Raw genomic sequence first — 20688 nt, 5'->3', positions numbered from 1 at the left:
GACTCTGACACACTGTGAAATACAGTCGGGGGGTTTTGACTCAAACCTTCTGCTTTTATAATGAAGTGAAGGCCAGCAAAGCTGTAAAACTGCCCCAGTAAAATTTAACAATGTATGATGACATCTTTGACAAATGTAAATTCAATTATAAAGGACAGACCCCCTGTGACGTATGTGTGAAACAGTAAAAACACACTTGAAGTGTTACTTTACTGCCTTTATCTAAACATTTCAGACAATGGCTCTGAGAAAACAGTGAGTTTGGGTGAACGCATTTAAGCCTGTTGCTGTCAGTCATCAGGCGACATCTGACCCAGGACCCCCTGCCCTACCACATACACACACACACATGCACTCGCTCACTCACATGTGGACCCTCCCTCTCTCCACTGCCACGACTTTGCAACTGGCCAAGCAAGAATTATTTCTTAAGACCCCTTCTAGGAACCCCCGCACTTCCTCCGTCCCAGCGCCTTCTTTCCTCCCCCTCTGGTGCTCTGCCACCCCCAGCAGCTGGAGGAGGTGCTCAGTGATGTGTCCCAGCAGAGCCTCTAATGTGGTGACAGGCCCGGGGACCACTGGGCTCCACTAACTGAGGAATGCAGCAGCCTGAACATATGGATCTGCAGAAATGCACCCTGGGAGAAACAGAGAGGCACCAGGTGTCTCTGTTATACACCAGGACTACCTAACAATGAACACACACACACACACATACTGAATGGTAGTGTTTTGATGCATTTTAATTAGAAACAGGCATCAAATACAATTGAGTCTTTTTGTGCATGTATATGAATCTGCTGTTTTTTTTTTTTAACACCACACACATTTGTTTCACCTCTGAAGCATCTGGTGAAGTTTAGAGCATGCACACTGTTCTACAACCCCGTTTGGAAAATATACATTTTATAACCGAGTTACATCATGGTTTCATAACAAGAAGGTACTAGATAAATTGTATGCAAAGGGCTCTTAAAATCACAAGGCCATTTGGCTCCTAGACAGTTTTCCATTTCCTTTAACCATAATGAGGCTAGTTTCTCAGTAACCAAATGCCCCAAAGTCCTCTTATTTTTTAAATAGCTCCTGAATAGTAAGAAGGTGTAACAGTGGTGTTCTGGTTTGTGAGCCAAGCTAGTGAGACTAAGGGGGGGGGGGGGGGGGGATGCGCTGAAAAAGCTCGGCTTTGCTGCTGAGTAACACGTTTTTTACAGTCCTAGCTCAACTCACACTTTAATGCTCCATTTAGGTATTAGAAATAAAATCAGTTTCATGTTACATGTTGTTTCTCTGCACACACCACACAGCAGAACTTGTGGGAAGTCAAACATCCTTCACCTTCTACCTCAGCTCTAATCAGTGCAACTCCAGCCTCCTGTGTTTTCCAAACCAGACAACCAGCACTGACTGCCACCCTTCTTACATATGTCCCCTTCCTTCTCCCTGCTTCTCTCTGCATTTCCTCCCATTTATTACCAGTGTTAAGTTGAAGGAAGTGAGTTAAGTTAATGTGCTGTCGTTAAAACAAGGCACGAGCTGACCTTAACTCCCACCCAGCCTTTCTCGGCTCTCCGTAGCCCCTATTTACCGAGTCTGGGTCCATTGGTGGAGAACAATGGATGGATTATTACATGTGGTGGTCCCCCCAGGTTGGACAGGGCAGCAGTAATTTATTTTAAACACTCCTCATCCCCGTAGACTGGACTTATTTGCCATCTATTAGAGCTCACAGCAGACGGGGGACTCGCTTTACTGAGGCGCTGCCATTTAGAGGTGCGTGAGAAGAAGTTACGAGAGTGAATGAGCGCTGCTTTCGTGCGTCTGAATGTATGTGTGTGTTTTATTAAGCAGGCTGAAATTACCCTGAGAAAAGTCATGATAATGAGACATCCAAGGAGCACAGGGCAATTTGGAAAACCTCAGAGGTATACCAACTGCTATTCCCGCTCCACCTCCTTCTCCTCTAAACCAGGTGGAAATAATATTCCTCCTGTTATGATCCCTCTGTTTCTATCACGGAAATAATGTTACCACCACTATAACAATTCATGTTTCCCATCTATCAGCACACACTGCTGACCCTGTCAGTTCAGGAGGAAACATTTGAAGAGAGGAATGTGTCAGACTTCACCCCTCGCAGGGGAAAGAAAGGAAAAGGCTGTAGCTGTGATAAGTAGTCATAATGGAGGTCAGTTGGTGTTTACTTTAGCAGGGTCATATAATCCCTGTGAGCAAGACTCCCCTCATTGACTGACTTTAATGGCCACTTCAATTAGCATTCATGTGGAATTTCAACAAGGCATTGTCCACTTTCAGCGTTTGTCACTTTCAGCTGTATGCTAATGCTAGGACGGGCACGAGGAGAATTTTATTTTCTGCTTTTTTTAACAAAATCCTGTTGAAGCATATGAAGGTCTCTGTGTGTACAATGCTCATTAGTTAGTTTGGGCAGTTGGCTGCGGGAGTGTTTTCAGACCACACACACTCTTCCTGCTGGCTGAGTGGATTTGGGTTCAGTTAAATAGAATTCCTTTTGCTCCTGTTAACTTTTACAAAACCCATGGAGCTGTTTACAAAGTGCACTCGGAGGTGTCAGATTGTCATCATTCAAATGATAATCGACTTTATTCGCTTCCCTGGTTTGACTTCCCTCGCCTAACCAGACTTATTGATAATGGGTTTTTGTTAATTGACAGCTGTTTGGTGTTAAATAAATGTAATAATCTGATGACACTGGACACTGTTTATACTCCACACTTCAGGCTGCTGTGTTACGCCCTTGGCCAGAAAGAGAGCAGACTAAGTGATTGGAAGCGAGCCTGTAGGAGGGGGTGAGGGTCCGCCTTGCTGGAACCTTACAAGTGACCTTACAATAGCATTTCAGCCCCACAGTGGGAAATATTTATCTTGCGCAACCCCTCTTTCTAAGCCTCCTTCATTTCTCCAGTCCTGCTCTGTTTTCTCTTTTTCTTTTGAGGAGCCAAGTCATGGAGAGAAACCCCCCCCCTCCTTTGGTTTTGTGCTGCACAGCTGTTCACTCAGTCACTTTAGTAAGTTAAAAGATGAAATTCCAATTGCTCCCCTCTTTCACCCCTCAACAGGAGAAGCCGGTTTTGTTTTCCTGTAGATTTTAACTGGTAGATCCTGTAGAGAACTGGTAGATTTATGATTAGGACCACGAGTCTGCATACAGCTGCGGGCAGGTGGTGCAGAAATCGAAAACTGGTCTCACATTTCTTTTCTTCTCCATGTCTTCCCTCTAACATTGGCTCCTTGTTGCATCTTCTGCTGGTGTTGAGCGCCCTTGCACAAAAGCAGCAAATCATGTGCCACAACAACCTTTTGTTGTCTCAAAAAAATATATCTGCAGCATGCTCTATTTACGTGATGGTGGCCCTCAGGATGTTGCTTGGACTGAGCAGGTTTGGACAAGTCCACCAGTTGTCATTGTGATGTTAGTGAATGAAACGCTGATTTAAAGTGCAGAAATATTATCTGCCCCATCTTACTGTATGTGCTTGTTTGCTGTACTTGCCACAGCCTGCTTGAATCTGTGCCGCTGTAGTCTCATACTGACATATCAGAATACCAAATCAGGCAGCAGGGAGGTACCTGTTGCATATCATTTCAGGATGAGGTTCCTCTCTTTTTTTTTTACTTCACTGTGCCATCAAGTCTTCCATTGTTTTCCTTTTATTTATGATTTGAGGAAACACTTGGTTGTTAGTCGTCTTTATAATCCGACGCCAGACATCCACGCCTCAAGTTTTCTGAATCTTTGTTTTTCTGCTACCTCCTCCTCTCTCTCTGGGGGTTTCAAACCCTCACACACACCAAGCCAGGGAATGGCAGGGATAACGAGCTCTGAATGAGGCCTCCGCTGCTTTTGACACACACCCGCGGACACTCCTTTCAGTCCCCCCCACCCCTTTTCAGTTCACCTCCGATGAGCTTCAATGAGACCCCACATGGCTTTGTGGCTTTTTCACTTCCACTTTGTTTTTCATAAGGGATTCTTTTGAGCGACCTCAGAAATTCTTAGAGCATTGTCCCCATTGATTGAGGTTATAAAGAGTCTGGTTGGGGCGATTGCTTGTCACAGTACGTCAAAATAGGAGTTTTCATTGCAAGCATATAGGCTGTCATGATGGAATTTGTTTGCACCCATTTCCGGCAGCAGCAGTCTCAACGCTGGAAGCGGAGGCGAAGAGGCAAAGAGGCCCAGATTTTTCATTCAGGGGACCCATTCCTTCTATAATGAATGGAAAAATATGTCCCCGCTTTGACTTGAAGAGTGGAACAGGACAAGGGAGGAAAAATCATTTCAGGAGCAAAGAGTATAATCTGTCATATTTTATAGCAGGGCTACTGCTGTCCCAGACTGGAATTCTGCACCATGCAGTGAAACTGATTTGATTTCCTCATGCACAGAGATGTGAGTTTGGGCCTTGGACCAGCCCCCAGCCTGGATATACTCGGAGTTAGAGGCTTGGCAGATTGGGGTACTTCTCCATTCATACAGTTAATTTGTGTCTAGATTGACAAATAGCTGAACTGGCTGTTCTTTTTGTTAACTTTTAGATTAACGAAAAGATTGTAGAGATGGCAGTGTCAGGTTGTCGGTTTGACCGGTCTGTTAGTTGGTCCAACAATTTGGTCCAGACTGAAATATCTCAACAAGCATTTGATGGGTTTTCATAAAACTTTATACAGACATTCACAGTTCCCAGAGGATTTGGTAATCCTCTGACTTTTACTGTAGCGACACCAGGAGGTGACATTTGTTGGAGTAAAATATCTTGACGTCTATTGGATGGATTGCTATGAAATTTCCTGCAGGTATTTATGTTTCCTAGAGGATTAATCTGAATGACTTTGGTGAGCCTCTGACTATTCATCTACCAGGTGAAACTTCTCACTTCTTCAGTGAAATATCTTAACATCTACTTGATTAGTTGGCACCACATTGTCTACAGATGTTCATGGTTTCCAGGCCATTTATTCTATGTTGGTAAAATACATGTCAGCAGGTTGACATTTTTGATTTAGAGTGCAATGTCTGGACAACTCCTGCAGCAATTTCCTTGAAGTGTGATGCAGACATTCATATTCTCCTCTGGATGAATCCAGCTGACTTCAATGATTTTTGGTGGTCCTCTGACTATTCCTCTAGCACCACCATGAATGTGAATTTTTGTTTTTTTATTGAAATCTAAACAACTGATGCCACTAAATGTTTACATTAAAAGTGGGCCATCAGTAATTTGTGTTTAGTCCTAATTAGCAACTAAACCTGCTAAACAACATTCTAGCATCATCATCGTGGACATGTTAACATGTGCACGTTAGCATTTACCTCAAAGGACCACTGTGCCTTTTAGTCTTGTTTTTTAAATTTTTTTTTTTTTTTTTTACATGCACTGGATGGTTCACAGGAAATACAGAGATTCAATGGGGTCCTTGCAGCAGGACGTCTATTCTGGTCGTCAGCCGTCTGTTTCTGTGCAGGTCAGCTTGATAAAAGTACTGTATAGCTCTGTGTGGATAGTTGATTAACAAAGAAAGAGACAGCCAGACTGGCAGACAGAGATGGATCGAGGGCAGTGACCTTTGTGCAGCCGAGTAGTAAGGTGAACTGGGAAAGCACTGAACAAATTGTCACTGTGAAAGGGCGAGTACCACATCGTAATGACAGGCTCAACAGCTCCACGATGACAGATTGATTTCAGACAATATTCCTGGATTGTCAAGAGGCCCCATTGCTGTCAGTGAGAGCTTTGCCAGTTCCTCCACCCCCTCCGCCTGTCTCGCCTTGCTTCTCCCCCTTCTCCCCACTCTGTCTCGTCTCTGTCTCACCCGCCTTTCTCTTTCCCTCACCCACTCCTCTTCTAGCCTCTCCCTCCCTACTGCTCCCGTCTGAATCGCTCCATTCTGCCCAAACACTCCTGCTACATCACAGTCTGTCATTGGCCCCCTCCTGAAAAGACCTTGTTGACAAAGGCGCTGGTGTAAAGCGCTTCCCAGTGTCATGGAGATTGGCTGATCGTCAGACTGTACGCTGGTGTAGGGTTCCTGGAGACGGAGAAATGAGGGGCACTCAGCGCCAGGCTCGGCCATCTTCATCATCATCATCATCATCATCATCATCACACAGATGTGACCACAACACACACAGAGACACACACATTGGTCCTCCACTGACAGCATGTCTGTCTCAGAACGGCCCTCTTTACAGCCTCTGTGCTTCTCTGCCAGTCAGTACAACATCAGCCCAACGCTGAGCAATGACTCGACTTAATAAGACATCTGCATCTCATTCAGCACCTCCAGACTGGACTCCGACTGTGTCAACTGTACACAGTGAGCAGGTTGGAGTTCGTTTTTTCCCACTATGGAATGCAGGAAGGTTGAAGGAGGAGGCATGTAGGGAGTGGCAGGATGCACCTCACTGTTGACTGATTGAGGCCATGAAACAACAAAAACAGCGTTCTTGTTATGAGGAGACAGTGTAACAGGCCTCAAGAGTTTATTGTCCAGCAACATGCTTTGGAGCAGTGGTTGCCAACTGTTTTGGCAAGGCAGATTGTGGTCTGTTGCACATGTACGGTGTATGGGACAGAGGGCCGATACTTTTTAGGTACCAAGTAAAATGTATTTAGTATTGAAAATGGTAAAGAACGAAAGCTGGCATCAAATGCTTGAATTTGTACTTTTCTTTCTTCTTTGATCAGATCATTTCTAATTTACAGCTTACTGTTATAGGAAAGGTTCTTGTATGGCTGCTTATGTTACTCAACATTTAACATCTGGAAGTGTGTCTTTTTTCCCAGTTGAAGAAAAACATTTTGTAGAAAATCATAATTGTAAGCCTTGAAAAAAGTATCAAGTATCAAGTATTGGTACTGAAACTTGGGTATCATATCAGCACTCTTTCTCTCTCTCTAGTTTTTTCTGTGTTTAAATCATTTTTGAGCCTGAAAAGGTCAAATTATTCAGTAATTCTTTACAAAAGCAAAGATTAGAGCAGTGTTCCCAACCTTTTTGGCCTCCAGCCCTTCTAAATAAAACAATGTCTATTTGTGAAACCTAATCGCAGTTTATGGTCTTAGTTTGGACATCAGCCATGAGTAGTTCAACCAAAGAGCGAGTTTTCCTTCTCACATTGTTTCATTTTAAGGATTTTTACAAGCCAGACCACAGTAGTTAGCAAGACAAAAGCGAAGAATTAGAGACAAGTCATAAAAGAATGTGTAAAATTTTATGTAAAAGAAAATGTTCCCTCTTTCTTATATCAATTGAATCATTTTGGGGCCTTTTTGGGTGTCCTGAGTGCCAGGTATGGAGCAACTAGGTTAGGATCCGTGTGGAGCTCTTTTGAATAACTGTAATGTAAGAGATAACATGAGGCCTTTTAGGGGGGCAGGGAATTTTATAAGGACACTGAAGAAGAAACTGGTCACATGTGCGCTTATTTCAATAAACCCCAGAATAGTAGCAAGTCATATTGTGGATTTTTTACGCCTCCGTTCTGGCGACAGCCCGAGCCAGAGGCATTATTTTTTCAGGTGCCATTCTCGTGAATGCGATGTGTCAGTACAGCCATCAGGGAATTTCTTCAAATTTGGCACAAAAATTCACTTGTTCTCCGTGATGAGCTGATTAGATTTTGGTGGTCAAAAGTAAAAGGTCAAAGGTCACAGCGACCTCACAAAACACAGTTTTGGCCCCGTGAACATGATATCTCAGTAACTCCTTGAGGGAATTTCTACAAATTTGGTATAAACATTCATGTGGACCCAAAGACGAACTGATTACTTTTTGGTGGTTAAAGGTTGAAGGTCATGGTCATGGTGACCTCACAAAATACAGTTTTGGCCTTGTGAATGCAATATCTCCAGCACACCTCAAGGGAATCCCATAAAATTTGGCACAAACTTTGACAGACAGGTTGGAGGATAATAATGAGAACTTTTTGTAGCAACTTAACTCCATACATCTGCGTTTGTGTACAAGTGTGAGAGAGAAGAGACAATACACAGACAGTCCAGAGCAGCCAAACATGTGTGAGTGTTCACACAATGTCCCTCTCAGTGCCAAGTGGTTGGTCCATCTCCAAACATATTAGACAGACAGTCATAAACAGGTGCTTGTTGGTGCCCTGCACTGTATTGCAGAGAGAAAGGTCTGTTTGAGTGTGTCATGTGGCTGAGGCCGAGCCTGGGCCAGGGAGTGGGGTGTGAGATTGTTGGGATTCCTGGTTACTGCCGCCAGGGCCCACCTAATCCCCCTTCACTCCCCCATGCAGCCCTCCTCTCCTTATGAGCAGTGTGTTAAAGAAGGCCTCTCTGCCATCGTAGCCTCTGCTCCCTGCCACTCTCTAAATCAACTCTCCTCTCTTTAACCCTCACCCTACTTCTCTCTTCTTGGCTTCATTTTCTCTCTCTCCACTCCCCTGACCCCTCTTTCTCTGTCTGTGACTCTATCTGGCCTTTCTTTCTCTTCCCAGCCTCCCTCCTGTTGCCTCTTCCCTGATAAGTGGCCCTAAGCACACACTCAGCCCCTGTGTGTGCACCAGGCCTTAGCCTAATGGAGTGAGATAAAGCGACTAGAGTGCCACTCACTGTGTGCTCTTTATGACCAGTGAATTACTTATTCACAATTGCAAGAAAAGTTATGCTATTGAATTAGTGCATTAGTGTTTTCTATTTACTGACAATATTCAAAAGAGAGTTTTTATTTGTATTTGTCTTATCTAAGGACAATGGCAGAATGTTTGACTTTGTAGGATTGTATTGATATTTTTGGATTGAAACTTCTCATAGACAGTAAGTCACAGTAAAAAATACCTTCAGTTACATTTGTAATTTATTCAATATTTAATTTATAATTTTATTCAGTTTATTACATTGTTTTAAAGATATTTTCTTATATTGGCCATTGTTTCTTTTTCTGTTAAAGTGGACAAACACACAACCAGAGAGAGATAAAAGAAGCACATTAAATGATAAGGTTGGCATTATTCTACAGTTTTTGTTGTTAACAAATCCCATGAAAAGACGAAAGCCAACAATGCATTAGTCTTTTTCTGTGTCTTTGGCACTCAGCCCCAGATAATGCCAGGTCATTTCCTAAAACAGCTGAACGCTGTAGTTTTTAGCAAATGTAATTCAAAATAGAGTAGATTGTGCATTTGTTGGTGACTATTTTAAGCCAGAGATTAATACACATTAAATGTGCTAGTGAATATTTACAGCTGCGGGGCGGATTATGTCAATGGGATGACTCAAAATAAACTAGTGTCCACGGTAATGGAGGAACATGTCATCCATCTCAAAGAACAAGAATGAACAAACCCCTCCCTACCCAACAAAAGTCAGTGAAATACTGTAATGTTCCAGAGTTTTATTTTTAGCAGGGAAAGAAAGACTCTTTGAAAGCATTATTAATAATAATAGCCTAAAAGGTGACCACTTCTGAAAGAAAATGCCCATTTGCTGTGCTGTTGCTGAGCAGGTAGCACACTGGAAAAGCACTGCAACTTGTAACCACTATCCAGTAATGAGACAAAACAGCCACTCCAAAAACATTATATGAAAGGCCTCCATTAATTCAGGTGGAAGACTTTCCATAAGGGAGACTCCATAACTTTCCAAGCTTGTGGAAGTATGGAAAAGTACGGACGTCTTATGGAAAGTGACCCTGAATTAAAAGAAGCCTTTCACATAATCAAAGTATCAATAAAACGTACAGTGGGGGATTCCTCTCAGGAAATTCTAAGTTAGAGCGGCCTGGATTCAGACATATCTCGTGTCGTGATCAATTTAGTAAGTAAAAAATGACCTGAACAATGGCCACGCTTACTAAATTTATGGTATTTGCAGTGTCAAGTAGTCTTCCTCAGTGTTACTGTTCTATGTCATAAAAGTGCATTAATTTTTTATATTTGTGATTGTAGTCTTTGTCTTTATGAATGATGACCAGTATTCAGTTTTATGACAAACAAACATATTTATGTCTAATTGATTTATTGTGGGTGTAGGCTGGATTTCTGTTGCCGTATTACAGCAGATGACAGTAGTAAGGAATCTTCAAAACACACATACTCACACACATGCTCCTTTCCTCCGACAGAGGCAGCTGGGGCCGGGAGAAGGCAGTCAAGTTTAATGAAATATAGCAGCTTAGAGTTCAAAGGCTCCACAGTAGGGCCTGTAAAGGGTAGGCCGCGTGATGGAGATGTTTCCAGAAGCTTTACGACGCTGGAGTAATTTCTCTCTGTTTCTTTCCTGTTCTTTTGATGAGGAGTCGGCAAGAGCCTGTTGTTCTGGAGCCATTAGTGAAGGAAGCAGATGCAGATGCACTGAAAACAAGCAGCGATGTTATTCCAGCGATTCTGCTTTAATCAGATGGATCGACTGGAGCATCTTATTCTCTTTACCCCTTTGTTTTTATTCCACCCCCTCCTGCTGTGTCTCTAGTCCCTCATGTCACCCAATAGCTCCTCCTGTACCATTCCCACCACCGAAGAAGTTGCTATTCAGCCCACATCAGATGGTACCGAAAGAAAGAGCCATTGTCCCAGGCTGGTCTTACCCCGCTCTTATCTATTGATTGGAAAGCTGAGAGGGGAAAATAACAGGTATTGATTACCACACTGGGTGAAGTTGCTGGGCAGGACGTCTGGAGGGGTAAGAAGAGACGGCATTCTTCACCCTCCGCTGCCCCGCTGCTGTCAGAACAGCCTCGACCACCACTCCATATATCCCATCCCCTTTCACCCCGTCACTGCAGCCCCCCCCCAACCCCTCACCTCACCTTGCCTCCTTTCTTGAATTGCTAAGGTGCCCCCCCCACCACTCTCACTGTTTTATGCCGATTTTTATCTCTGCTTGTGAAATGTATAGCTAAGCGCAGCAGCAGGCTCTGAACAGAAGCTCTGGCCTTTCACACACTCCCTGAGCTGCGGTGTCTGCCTCACCTTTCGCCTTCAACCAACCCCTCCAGTCTCAAGTGAAGTCACCGGCTCTGGATTTGGTTTCTAGCTTTCATGTATTTTTTTTTTTTTTTGTGTGTGTGTGCATTACTTACCTATCATGTTCCTTGAACTCTACTTTTCTACTTTTTTCCCATCCTGAGATTTTAAGAGATGCATGATAAAATATTTCCCTGGAAGCACTGGCTCCATTAAACCATGCTCTCTTGTGTTAGAGGTCTCTTGTACGGTCTGCTGAACTAACACAGTGCTGCTGAGTAGGAGGAAGCATTCTCCAGCTTCTATCTGTCTGTCTGCTTCTTATCCTTTATGTAAATACTGCATATTGAAGACACATTGACTCAGATCAGTGTTTATCTAGGTAATGAATCACTACAGTCTGGCAGTGTGCAAAAGCCTTTTGAAGCATAAGACATTCTTGCAGTTGGCTGGAGATTAAGGCCCAAATCCTTTCTATTAGAAGATGTTTACAGTGTTTTTTTAAATATTGGGCAGACGGTGTTGCATGCATTATTAAGTTATTCTCATTGTGGTTGGTTAAGTTCCAGGTGTTCACTATTGGAGCATCTGTCAGCAGCCAAGCCAACCCTTTATTGACATGTTTGCAATGACCAAAAAAAACAAAAGCACTTTGTATGGGAGAAAAAATGCATGTACACATCATTACAAACCCACAGGTGTTTTGTAAAAGAGAAAATAAATGAGGAGAGAGGTGCCAGCACATCTGATCATTGCTCAATCCTGGCAGCCTTTGTAGTCTTTCTTTTTTTTTTTTTCTATGTTCCTCTTTTTTTTCTCTTTCATTTGCATTCTGACATTTCCTAACATACTTCCCTCCATGGATGCCTGCACATCAGATCAACAGTTCATTAACCTGCTCACAAGGTTTCGTAAAAATGGCTATATTTAGTCTACATCACAAGAATGCCCCTTATTGAATGTACCCCTTTCTCTTAAAATAATCCATCACCAAATTGAGCAAAGGAAAACAGAGCTAATTCTGTGAGTCGCCAGGCGTCCTCCTCCTCTTCCTGCGCTATGAAAGATTCCATTCACACATGGAGCTTGGCTATAATAAGGAGCGCCGTACCAATGCTGCAATTCGGGAAAGCCCATATGGTCATGTGTATCATTTTCCATTTACAGACAAGCTAACAATTCTAACAATTTGAGTAAACACTGAACTAACTGAACTACTCAGCAGTTTGTCAAAAATCTGGCAGATTCCCATTCATCACAGCCTGCGTAGAGGAACATAATGGTATGTTCAGCAAACCGGGAGAGAGCCTCAGAAGACCCAGGCTAAAACAGCAGAGAAAAGTGCAGTACATTTTACTTCCAGTATGATGTGATTACCTGTTCTATTGTGGACATCTTGAACTGTGTATCTTACAATCAAGCAGATAAAGCAATAACTCCCCTTTTCTCAGAATTGGATTTTCTACACAGGGCCTCTGTGTGATTTCTGAGCTTTCATCTCCAAGGTTAAGAGAACCTGTCCTTGAGAGGGAGGAGGAGGAGGAGAAGAAGAAGTAGGAGAGTCCCTGCTGAAGAAAGGATGGTGGTCATGCACACAGCACAAATACTTATTAAGTTATTCAGACGATGTCCTTGATTTCAGCACCTCTTCATGCCTTGTTTTTAAAAAGACTTCAAAAGGTTTTTTTAGAAGCAGAGATGGAGGGAGGAAATCATTTGTTGCACATTCCTTGTGCTTGGAGCACCAGCCAAAGCTTTTTAGTTTATAAAGCCAAAAAGTTCAGGAGCAGGAGTTGTCCTGAATAAGTTCAAGATCACATAGACCTTTATCAAAGTTGGAGGAATAGTTTGCCATTTTGGAAAATTGGCTTATTTATTCATTTGTTTGTTTATTTCTTTGCCAAAAGTTAGTTAAATGAGAAGATACCACTCTTACATTTGTTTGGTAAATGAGGATACAGTTAATAGAAGATTAGCATAAAGTCTAGAGGTGAGGAAACTGTAAGCTTGGCTCTGCTCAAAGGTGATGAAGTCTGCTTTGCTTTTGACAAAGCTAGCTAGCTGTTTAAGCTGTGCTAAGCTAAGGTAACCGGCTGCTGTCTGTAGCTTTATATTTAGCAGAAATGAGTGTGATATGACTCTTATCTAACTCTCTGCAAGAAAGTGAATATGCGTAATTTGCATAAAGTACCAATGCCTTAAGACATCACAGTGTACCAAACTTAGCTAATTTAGGCAAAGTTTCACAGAAACACAAATCAAAAGTTGTCTGACCATAACAAAAAAAGGATTCTCCTCAAGAAGACTTGGGTTGAGTGTACAACTGCAACAACACTGCAGAGAGGTTTTGCAGCGCATCGTTGTATATTTTTACAAATGGAAAAGAGCATTTAAATGTTCCCCTATCTCTTTTTATTTTCTTTGGAAGTATATCATTCTCAAGAAATGTCTTTGTTTGACAATGTAGGTTCAATGTGTTTCGAAACTTTGCTTCAACTAAACCTTTGACATGAATCAGGCCTTGTTTTGAACGCCAGTCCCGTCCATTAATCTAGAAGCAGCACATGGTTGAGTGGCTTGTGGGACCATAAGTCAGAGGAGATAACTGAAGCCTATTTGTTCAAGATTTTGTCAGAAATGAATTTATGTTTTTACAAGGCGGTTCAGTCTTTTGGGATCAACTCAGTCCATATGAGCCCCAGCAGCACCAAGCCAACGCTGTGACCTGTTTGTGGTGCTAAAGCAGAGTAGAAACAGTGAGCGCCTCTGTTCTGCTTTCCTGGTAGGAGAGGAGTGAGATATGGGCCAGCTGACAACAGCCAAAAAGACTGTGGTTGCGTTTTCTCCACAGACATAAACAATGACACTTCCAATTTCCTGTGCATGCTGTGGACCAGGAAAGGCCATTCACAGAGAGGAAGGAAAACTCTGAGTGTGTGTGTGTGTGCGTTCATGCATGGTTGGGAAAGACAGAAACAAAAAGGAAGGAGGCTTTCATTGGTGTTTACGCTCACAAGATCCCCTTTTTTCACTGAGTTTTGTGGCATGACGGGTTTTTTTTTTAAAGAAAATATGAGTGTGTCCAGCTTTTTAGCATCTGAGGTCACGAGCACAGCAGTCCAGATGTTGTACCTGCAACTGAGATACATCTGTTGGCAATGTGATGGATAAAACGACCAGATGGAGTTACCTGTGTCACCTCCCCCCAGTGCAGCCCCATCAGTATAATGAACTTCTTGTTTACCATATGTGTGAAATGCACCAAAGGAATGTGACTCCTATGTGTGTTAGAGCGTGTGTGTATGTGTTGAGAGAGGCCATGTGTACTTACCCTCCCCATTGTTTTTACTGCTACTGCTACCATTTGTTCTGAGGCACAGACTGTGCTCTGTGTACTTTTGAGGGCTGTTGAAGCTATAGGGGTTGGTTGCATTTCCTCCCCCTTTCTCAGCCCCCCAGCTCCCCAATCTCCTGTTTCTCTTCGGTGTCTAGTCTTCTCAGTAATTCAGGGTTTTGTTTAGTTTTTGGTCGGGGGGTTAGTCGAACGCCTGGCGCTTTGCGAGCAGCGGCGCAGGCCTCCTAACACCATCACAGGGTGTTTCGGCCCGCTCCACTTCACCAGATCTGAGGGAGCAGGCCCGAGCCAATTAAGAGCAGGGAGAACAGGCTGCTGTCCGTCTCACTGTGACCCGCCCCCCTCATCGCTTTGATCTCTTGCACGCTACGCAAAACCGAAGCCAGAACACTTTACCCTCTCTGTGCAGGCAGTGGACGACAGGGCTTGTCCAATTATTACAATCTGGTTTCAACATTTCTGGGTAATCAGACAAAAAGATGACAAATTACCTCTATCTCATTCCATCTGCCCACACCAATGCTGGTTTTACAGCTGCGTTTAGTCAGAGAAATTAGGACTCTATATTTACATATATATATGTTTTATTTCATTTGCTGATTTCACTGCACTGATTTACAGCTGTAAAGTGTGTACTTGTAAATACTCAGTGCAGTGTTGTTTGTTGGATAAACTAAGTTATTAGTTAAATTCATACTTTTGAAATTGTTCTACATAAAGGATGTTACTCTCATGCCTTTATTCAGTGGCTCAATCATCCTGATTTAAGTAATTTTTCCACTTATGTGCCATCTTATTGTTTCCTCTGCCGCTTAACACAATAGGTGAGTTTCCACAAGCTGCACCTTAGGGTTTGATGTGTGGTGGTGTAGATCATTAGTTTCCAAACTGTGGGTTTAGGAGTCCCCTAACGGGTCACGAGATAATTAACGGGAGAGGAAAGTGGAAAAAACATTGAGATTCAAAGTTCATTCTTGATCTTGGAAACAGCAGTTGGCGAAATAATCTCACCACAAGGTCCATTCAGTGGTTGTTCTGGAGCTTTTGATTATATCATGCAGTCTTCATCAGCAGATGGAGTTGCCCATTTTTTAATGGAAACATAGATTCAAATTTACATTCCTCATGGACTTTTCATCTATGTTGGCTTACAAGTCGAGAGGAAATGTCCAGAACAGCTACTGAATCGGCTTCGTGGTGAAATTGTTTTGCCACAAATTATGTTTATTTTTCTAGAGTCAGTTCTACTTTTTTTTCTCCCTGGTCAGTTACTGTAAATTGTACCTTTAAACTGTATACAAATCTAAAAATCATTAGCAACTTGTGACGAGCAGTTGCAGCTAGACATTGTGTTGTCTTAGGGGTCATACGTCAAAAAGAATTGGAATCACTTTTTATTGTTGTTCCATCAAGACAAGAATATAACCATAGGAAATTGCTGAATAACTGCTTACTTCTGATTTCTTTGGCACAAAATGGTTAAAGATGTGCTATGCCATTTTAAAATATTGATATCAGAATCAAATCCCAATTTCAATGTTATTGTGGGCTGCAGATTCAACCACATGATTTGTTTTACTTTTGCAAAACCATATTACGGTTTTAAAGAATCAGTTTTAGAAAAATTATCATTTTATTATGCGGTTGTGTGTCCTCAGGACCTCCACGGGTGTCAGAGAAGGTTGCTCACAGACAAACAGCCCGGCTTGGGAGTGCCATCAAGCTACCGTGTCCGGTGGAAGGAGACCCTCCACCCCTAATTATGTGGACCAAGGATGGGCGCAACATCCACAGCGGCTGGATCCGTTTCCGAATCCTGCGCATGGGCCTGAAGATCAAGGAGGTGGAGGCAGATGACACGGGCACCTACATCTGCAAAGCCACCAACGGCTTTGGTAGCGTTAACATCAACTACACCCTCATTGTCATCGGTGAGTGCAGATGGGGTTCAGTTTGTATGACCTGTTTCTCTGCTGGTTCCTGAGATGAGATCATTGATTGTTGTAAAATGTGTCAGTCTTGTTAAAAATTCAAGCTCAATTCAGCATCTATAAAACATGAAGTCACCTGTGTGCTAACTAAAACCAGAGACCGTGTCAGCCTCTAATTTGTACGGTCAGACCACATCATCTTCCGCTGTAGTGTTTTGAGGCCACATTTGTAAAGTTTCCCTGCTGTCAAAAATCTCACCACAGTTCAAATGTTAAAAGACAGCATCACTCACAGAGGTCGAGGTCTAAAACAAGTGGATTTATGGAGGTTTAGTGCTTGATCCTCTCATCTATTGTATGTGTTACAGCCCCTACCTCTCCCTGCCCAAAGTCAACAGCGGCATGGGATATTGTTTCATACTACTTCATCCTCTGTGACTCAATTGGATCTCAGGCTCTTCCTTTTCCTTAGGCTACACTCTGTGGAGGCAGGAGGTCTGCAGCTCCACAATAAGAAACACATTCAGTGTAGTGCCTGTTTGTCTTCAGACTCTCACACAGCTCTTTGGGCTTGGAGGATTAAGCACAGTCTGACTGAGTGTGTTACTCGTTTGTTCATGTGCGTACAGTGCATTTCCTCTGCGCTACAGCAGAGCATGATGAATGAGCAGAGTGGAGCGTGAAGGCTGTGTTTAGTCTAATTACTCTAAGATGCCTAATTAGGGCCAGAGTCTGCACTCTCTCTCCGCAGAGGAGGAGTTACAGCCTGGTCTTGTGACAGCTGTGCTTCAGAAGAAGAGCCATAATCAGGCAGATTTGGAAAACACTTGAAAAGCACTTCAGAAAACACCGCTTGTTGTAATAAAGCATGGGAATAGACGGGACCAAAGTTTATTTTAGTCTCCCTCAATGTGAAGTTGTCATTGAGTTCAAAGAGAGGGTGTCTGCTGATTGTGCTAAAATGACAGGTTGGAGATCGAGGCAACGAGCCAGCTATAATGTCAAGGTTCATTGTACAGTTGTGCCATATAGCATCAAAGTCAGACGTGGCTTTGTGTGTGTCGGCATTGCACTTACAGAGCACTGAAAATGGAACATATTCAGAATCATTCATGTGATGGATATCCCAGTGCTGTCATTTTAAGTTTGCGTCAATGTCCTGATTGGATACTGTCAGACTTTTTGGTGTGTTTTCTATTTGATGTGATGGAGTATGTCTACGTAATGATTTTTCACCACAGAAAGTGTCTCTCAAGTGCGAAACTTAAACTAAACTTGAAAGGTAAACTCACTGAAGTGAAAGCAGCAAAATACATCGGCAGATATTTTTCATCAGTAGAAAAGGGGGATCAGGACTTTTTGGGAGGCATTTGAGTTTTAAGAAAATATCGATACATGGCAGCAAGTAGATCTTTACATCATTTCAGGTTCGTAATGAAAAGTGTCTCAACTGTAAGCACGGAAAGCAGTTGAAGGAAAAATTGTGCTTAGACTTTTTTTGGGAAGAAGTTGGAACCCCCTAAAAAAGTGTCCAGAAGAAGAAGAAAGATATAAATACACGAAATATTTTCCCTAATATTGAAAAAAAAATGCACTGCTTTGCTTACTGTACATTGCATGCGGCGCCTAAATTGCAGCGCGGTAATATGGTAATATTGTGGTATTTGGGAGACACTAAATTTTGGATATCGCCCAAGTCTACTATTCTCCACAGCGGGTTCATATCTATGATTGAAATCTCAGTTTTTATATACTGTACATCCCCCCAAAAATCCTTGAGGAAATCTAATGCTTATATGCTAGAAATGCTTATGATTGGGTTAAAGTAAAGCTGATCACTATTTACTGAGTCTACCTGGTGGTGGTGTTATTTCATATAAACCTGAAGTTAGTTTTGGCAGTGATGTTCTTAGAAGTCTTTGTAAGCTGAGAAAGAGCTTGAATAAACATGGCCGAACACAAATAAAAGAAAAAAGCGGGCTGCAAAAGTTTCCCTGGCTGCTGTGTTCTTTAAACATGTAAGGCAACTTTTTTTTTAAATGAAGCATTTGTATCTGCAGCAGACAGTAATACTGTACATGCACATGGAATTTTTGAGGGGATTTAAATATTGATTTAAAGCTGGGAGATAAAGAAGGATAGTTTAGATAATTTAAGGCCAAACTACACACACACACACACACGCACACACACGGACACACACGGAAACACACAGACACACACAGACACGGGAGACACACACAATTACCCAATTAATCTCGGTGATAGATAACTTTCTCCCAGTGGTGTGTTTATGTGACAGAGAATTTGTCTGGTTTGGCTTCTGCTGTAAGTGTGACTGAGTGAGAATGAAGACTTCAATGAAAACAGTTGAAGACCGCTGTGATGAAGCTGGCAGCGGTCACCGGGAGATCAGTTCAACCTGACTGCATGCGTCGCTCTACTCCCACTCTGTGATTACTTTAGGAAAAAAATACCTTAGGAAGTTCAATCAGAAGTCTTTCTTGGAAGCATATTTCCTTGAGATTTTTATCACAAGTGTTTTTGCCCTTTATGGAGTTACCTAGAGACTTTCTGGCCTGACTCTTAATCCTTAACTGGTTTGTTCCATTTCCTACTTGTCCTCTGGTGGTAGTGAGTGCGTGATAGACCGACTCTAGATACTCAACCCTCCCCTCTCTCTGCTCTCTTGTCCGTCATCCATTACACTCTGGCAGTCCATCACCGCAGCGTTTGTTTTTATACATAATTGTTCCATCGGGGGTGCAGTGGAGTTTGGGTGCCTTTTTACCACAAAGATTAGGGGGCCTCATTGTCAAAACACTTACAGTATAATACAGCCAAATAGCCCGCAATTACCATGAGCAACACTTTCCATCAAGGTTGAATCAACTAATTGTTAGCTATTTTAATTTAGTTGAATGCAGTTAACCTGCTTGGAGCCCAATTATGTTTCTCAAAAAGATCAGAGAAGAGTTTATTTATTTGAAATACTGTAAATGAGGGGTATCTCCCAGAGTAGCTCTACATACAGTATCTGTCATGTCAGTTTATTATTTTTACTGGATCACAGACTGAAAAAGTACAAGAAGCAACTGCAGCCGGTTATAGTGCCGGTCAGGGGAAAAGGGTCGACAAAATCCTGGCAGCTGTTCAAATTCAAGCCCAACGTGGAAAGCATAACTTTTTAAACATTGCCTGGGAGCCAGCAGAGAAACCAAGCAGAAGAAAGACACTAAGATAAAGAGACAGCGAAGACGTGGAGTGGGACTGGAAGTGAGAGTGAGGGGTTTTGCAGGGTGATGTAAGGAGGAGGAGGGGGTTCCATGCTGCTGGAGAGATATCCCTCTTCCCATCTGCCAGCGGACAGCCTGTCCTCCCCTGAGCTATCTGAAGAATCTGGTCAGTCAGTGCAACATGGCGCCTCCTCAATCCCTCCAGCTGGCTGTTTGGGCCCTGTTTGGGGTGGTCTCCTGACAACTGGCCCCATCACCTCCCAGCACCCCCACCAGGACAGACTGATACATACAGCAGCCTCTCCGTCCCCAGCTGCTCAGGCTGCAGCAGGTTTCATATTAGCATTAACATGGGATTGTCATATTAACATTTACAGGATTGGATTTTAACATTTATGTCTGCACAGATAATATATTACAGGGCTAATACAGGGCTGGCAGCGCACATTATTTCTACATAGAGATGTTGGCTCTCGTAGCACATTTTTCATTTTGCTCCTTTCCAGCGACATTGTCAGGCCAAATGTTGTATAAACTGCCTCATGTGTGACTGATCACATGTGGTAGCTGTCTGGAGATTTCCAGAGTGTGATGCAAGGGCACTACACATAACTTTTCCTGGACATTACAATGTCCCCAACAACATCTGGAGCTCATTGTGACCCCGGATCATCAGGCCTTTTCCTGTGATGCAGCTGGCACTGGAGGCCAGCAGAGAGAGTGTGTAGTGACTTGTTTCCTGTGGCTGGATTTGTGAATGAAGTGGGAGGGGATGGCGTCAGAACCGAAACACTGCAGCAAGACCATGAATGGATTCAGGTTGTGCGGAAGGAGGCTGATTGCATTTTAAACAACTTGATAGTTTAACTTGGATCGTTTACTTGCATGAGCATTCACTTGAATCATGATCCTTGTAATTGAATTTGCATTTGCATAATGAACCTTTTGATTTCATACAGTACATAAAGTATAAGGATTTTTGTTTGATCACTGATTCCATAATAAGTTGCAGCTTTTACTGAGTTTCCAGTATACAAGAACAAGCCTCTCGTGTAGTTACAGGCCTCTCAGTCCCTCATTTATTATTTTATTTTTCAATCTTCCAAAAATAACAATCATATGGCAGCAGTGGGATGCCTTACCTCGCCCCTGTCTGCAGCCTAGTGAGTCAACATTGTGTAGAGACAATAGTGG

General features: G+C 42.7%; 1 protein-coding gene across 1 annotated transcript in view; it reads left to right on the top strand.

The window, feature by feature from the left end:
• Positions 1-20688, top strand: part of LOC130180625 (fibroblast growth factor receptor-like 1) — a 29308-nt gene that overhangs the window by 2638 nt on the left and 5982 nt on the right. The window contains exon 3 of the mRNA XM_056394264.1: positions 15986-16258. Coding sequence (XP_056250239.1) covers positions 15986-16258 — 273 coding nt within the window. The remainder of the gene's footprint in view (positions 1-15985; positions 16259-20688) is intronic.

Source organism: Seriola aureovittata, chromosome 13, assembly GCF_021018895.1.
Source record: "Seriola aureovittata isolate HTS-2021-v1 ecotype China chromosome 13, ASM2101889v1, whole genome shotgun sequence".
Classification (NCBI taxonomy): Eukaryota; Metazoa; Chordata; class Actinopteri; order Carangiformes; family Carangidae; genus Seriola; species Seriola aureovittata.
Note: the sequence above shows the minus strand (reverse complement) of the source record. Positions and strands in the feature narration are given on the sequence as shown.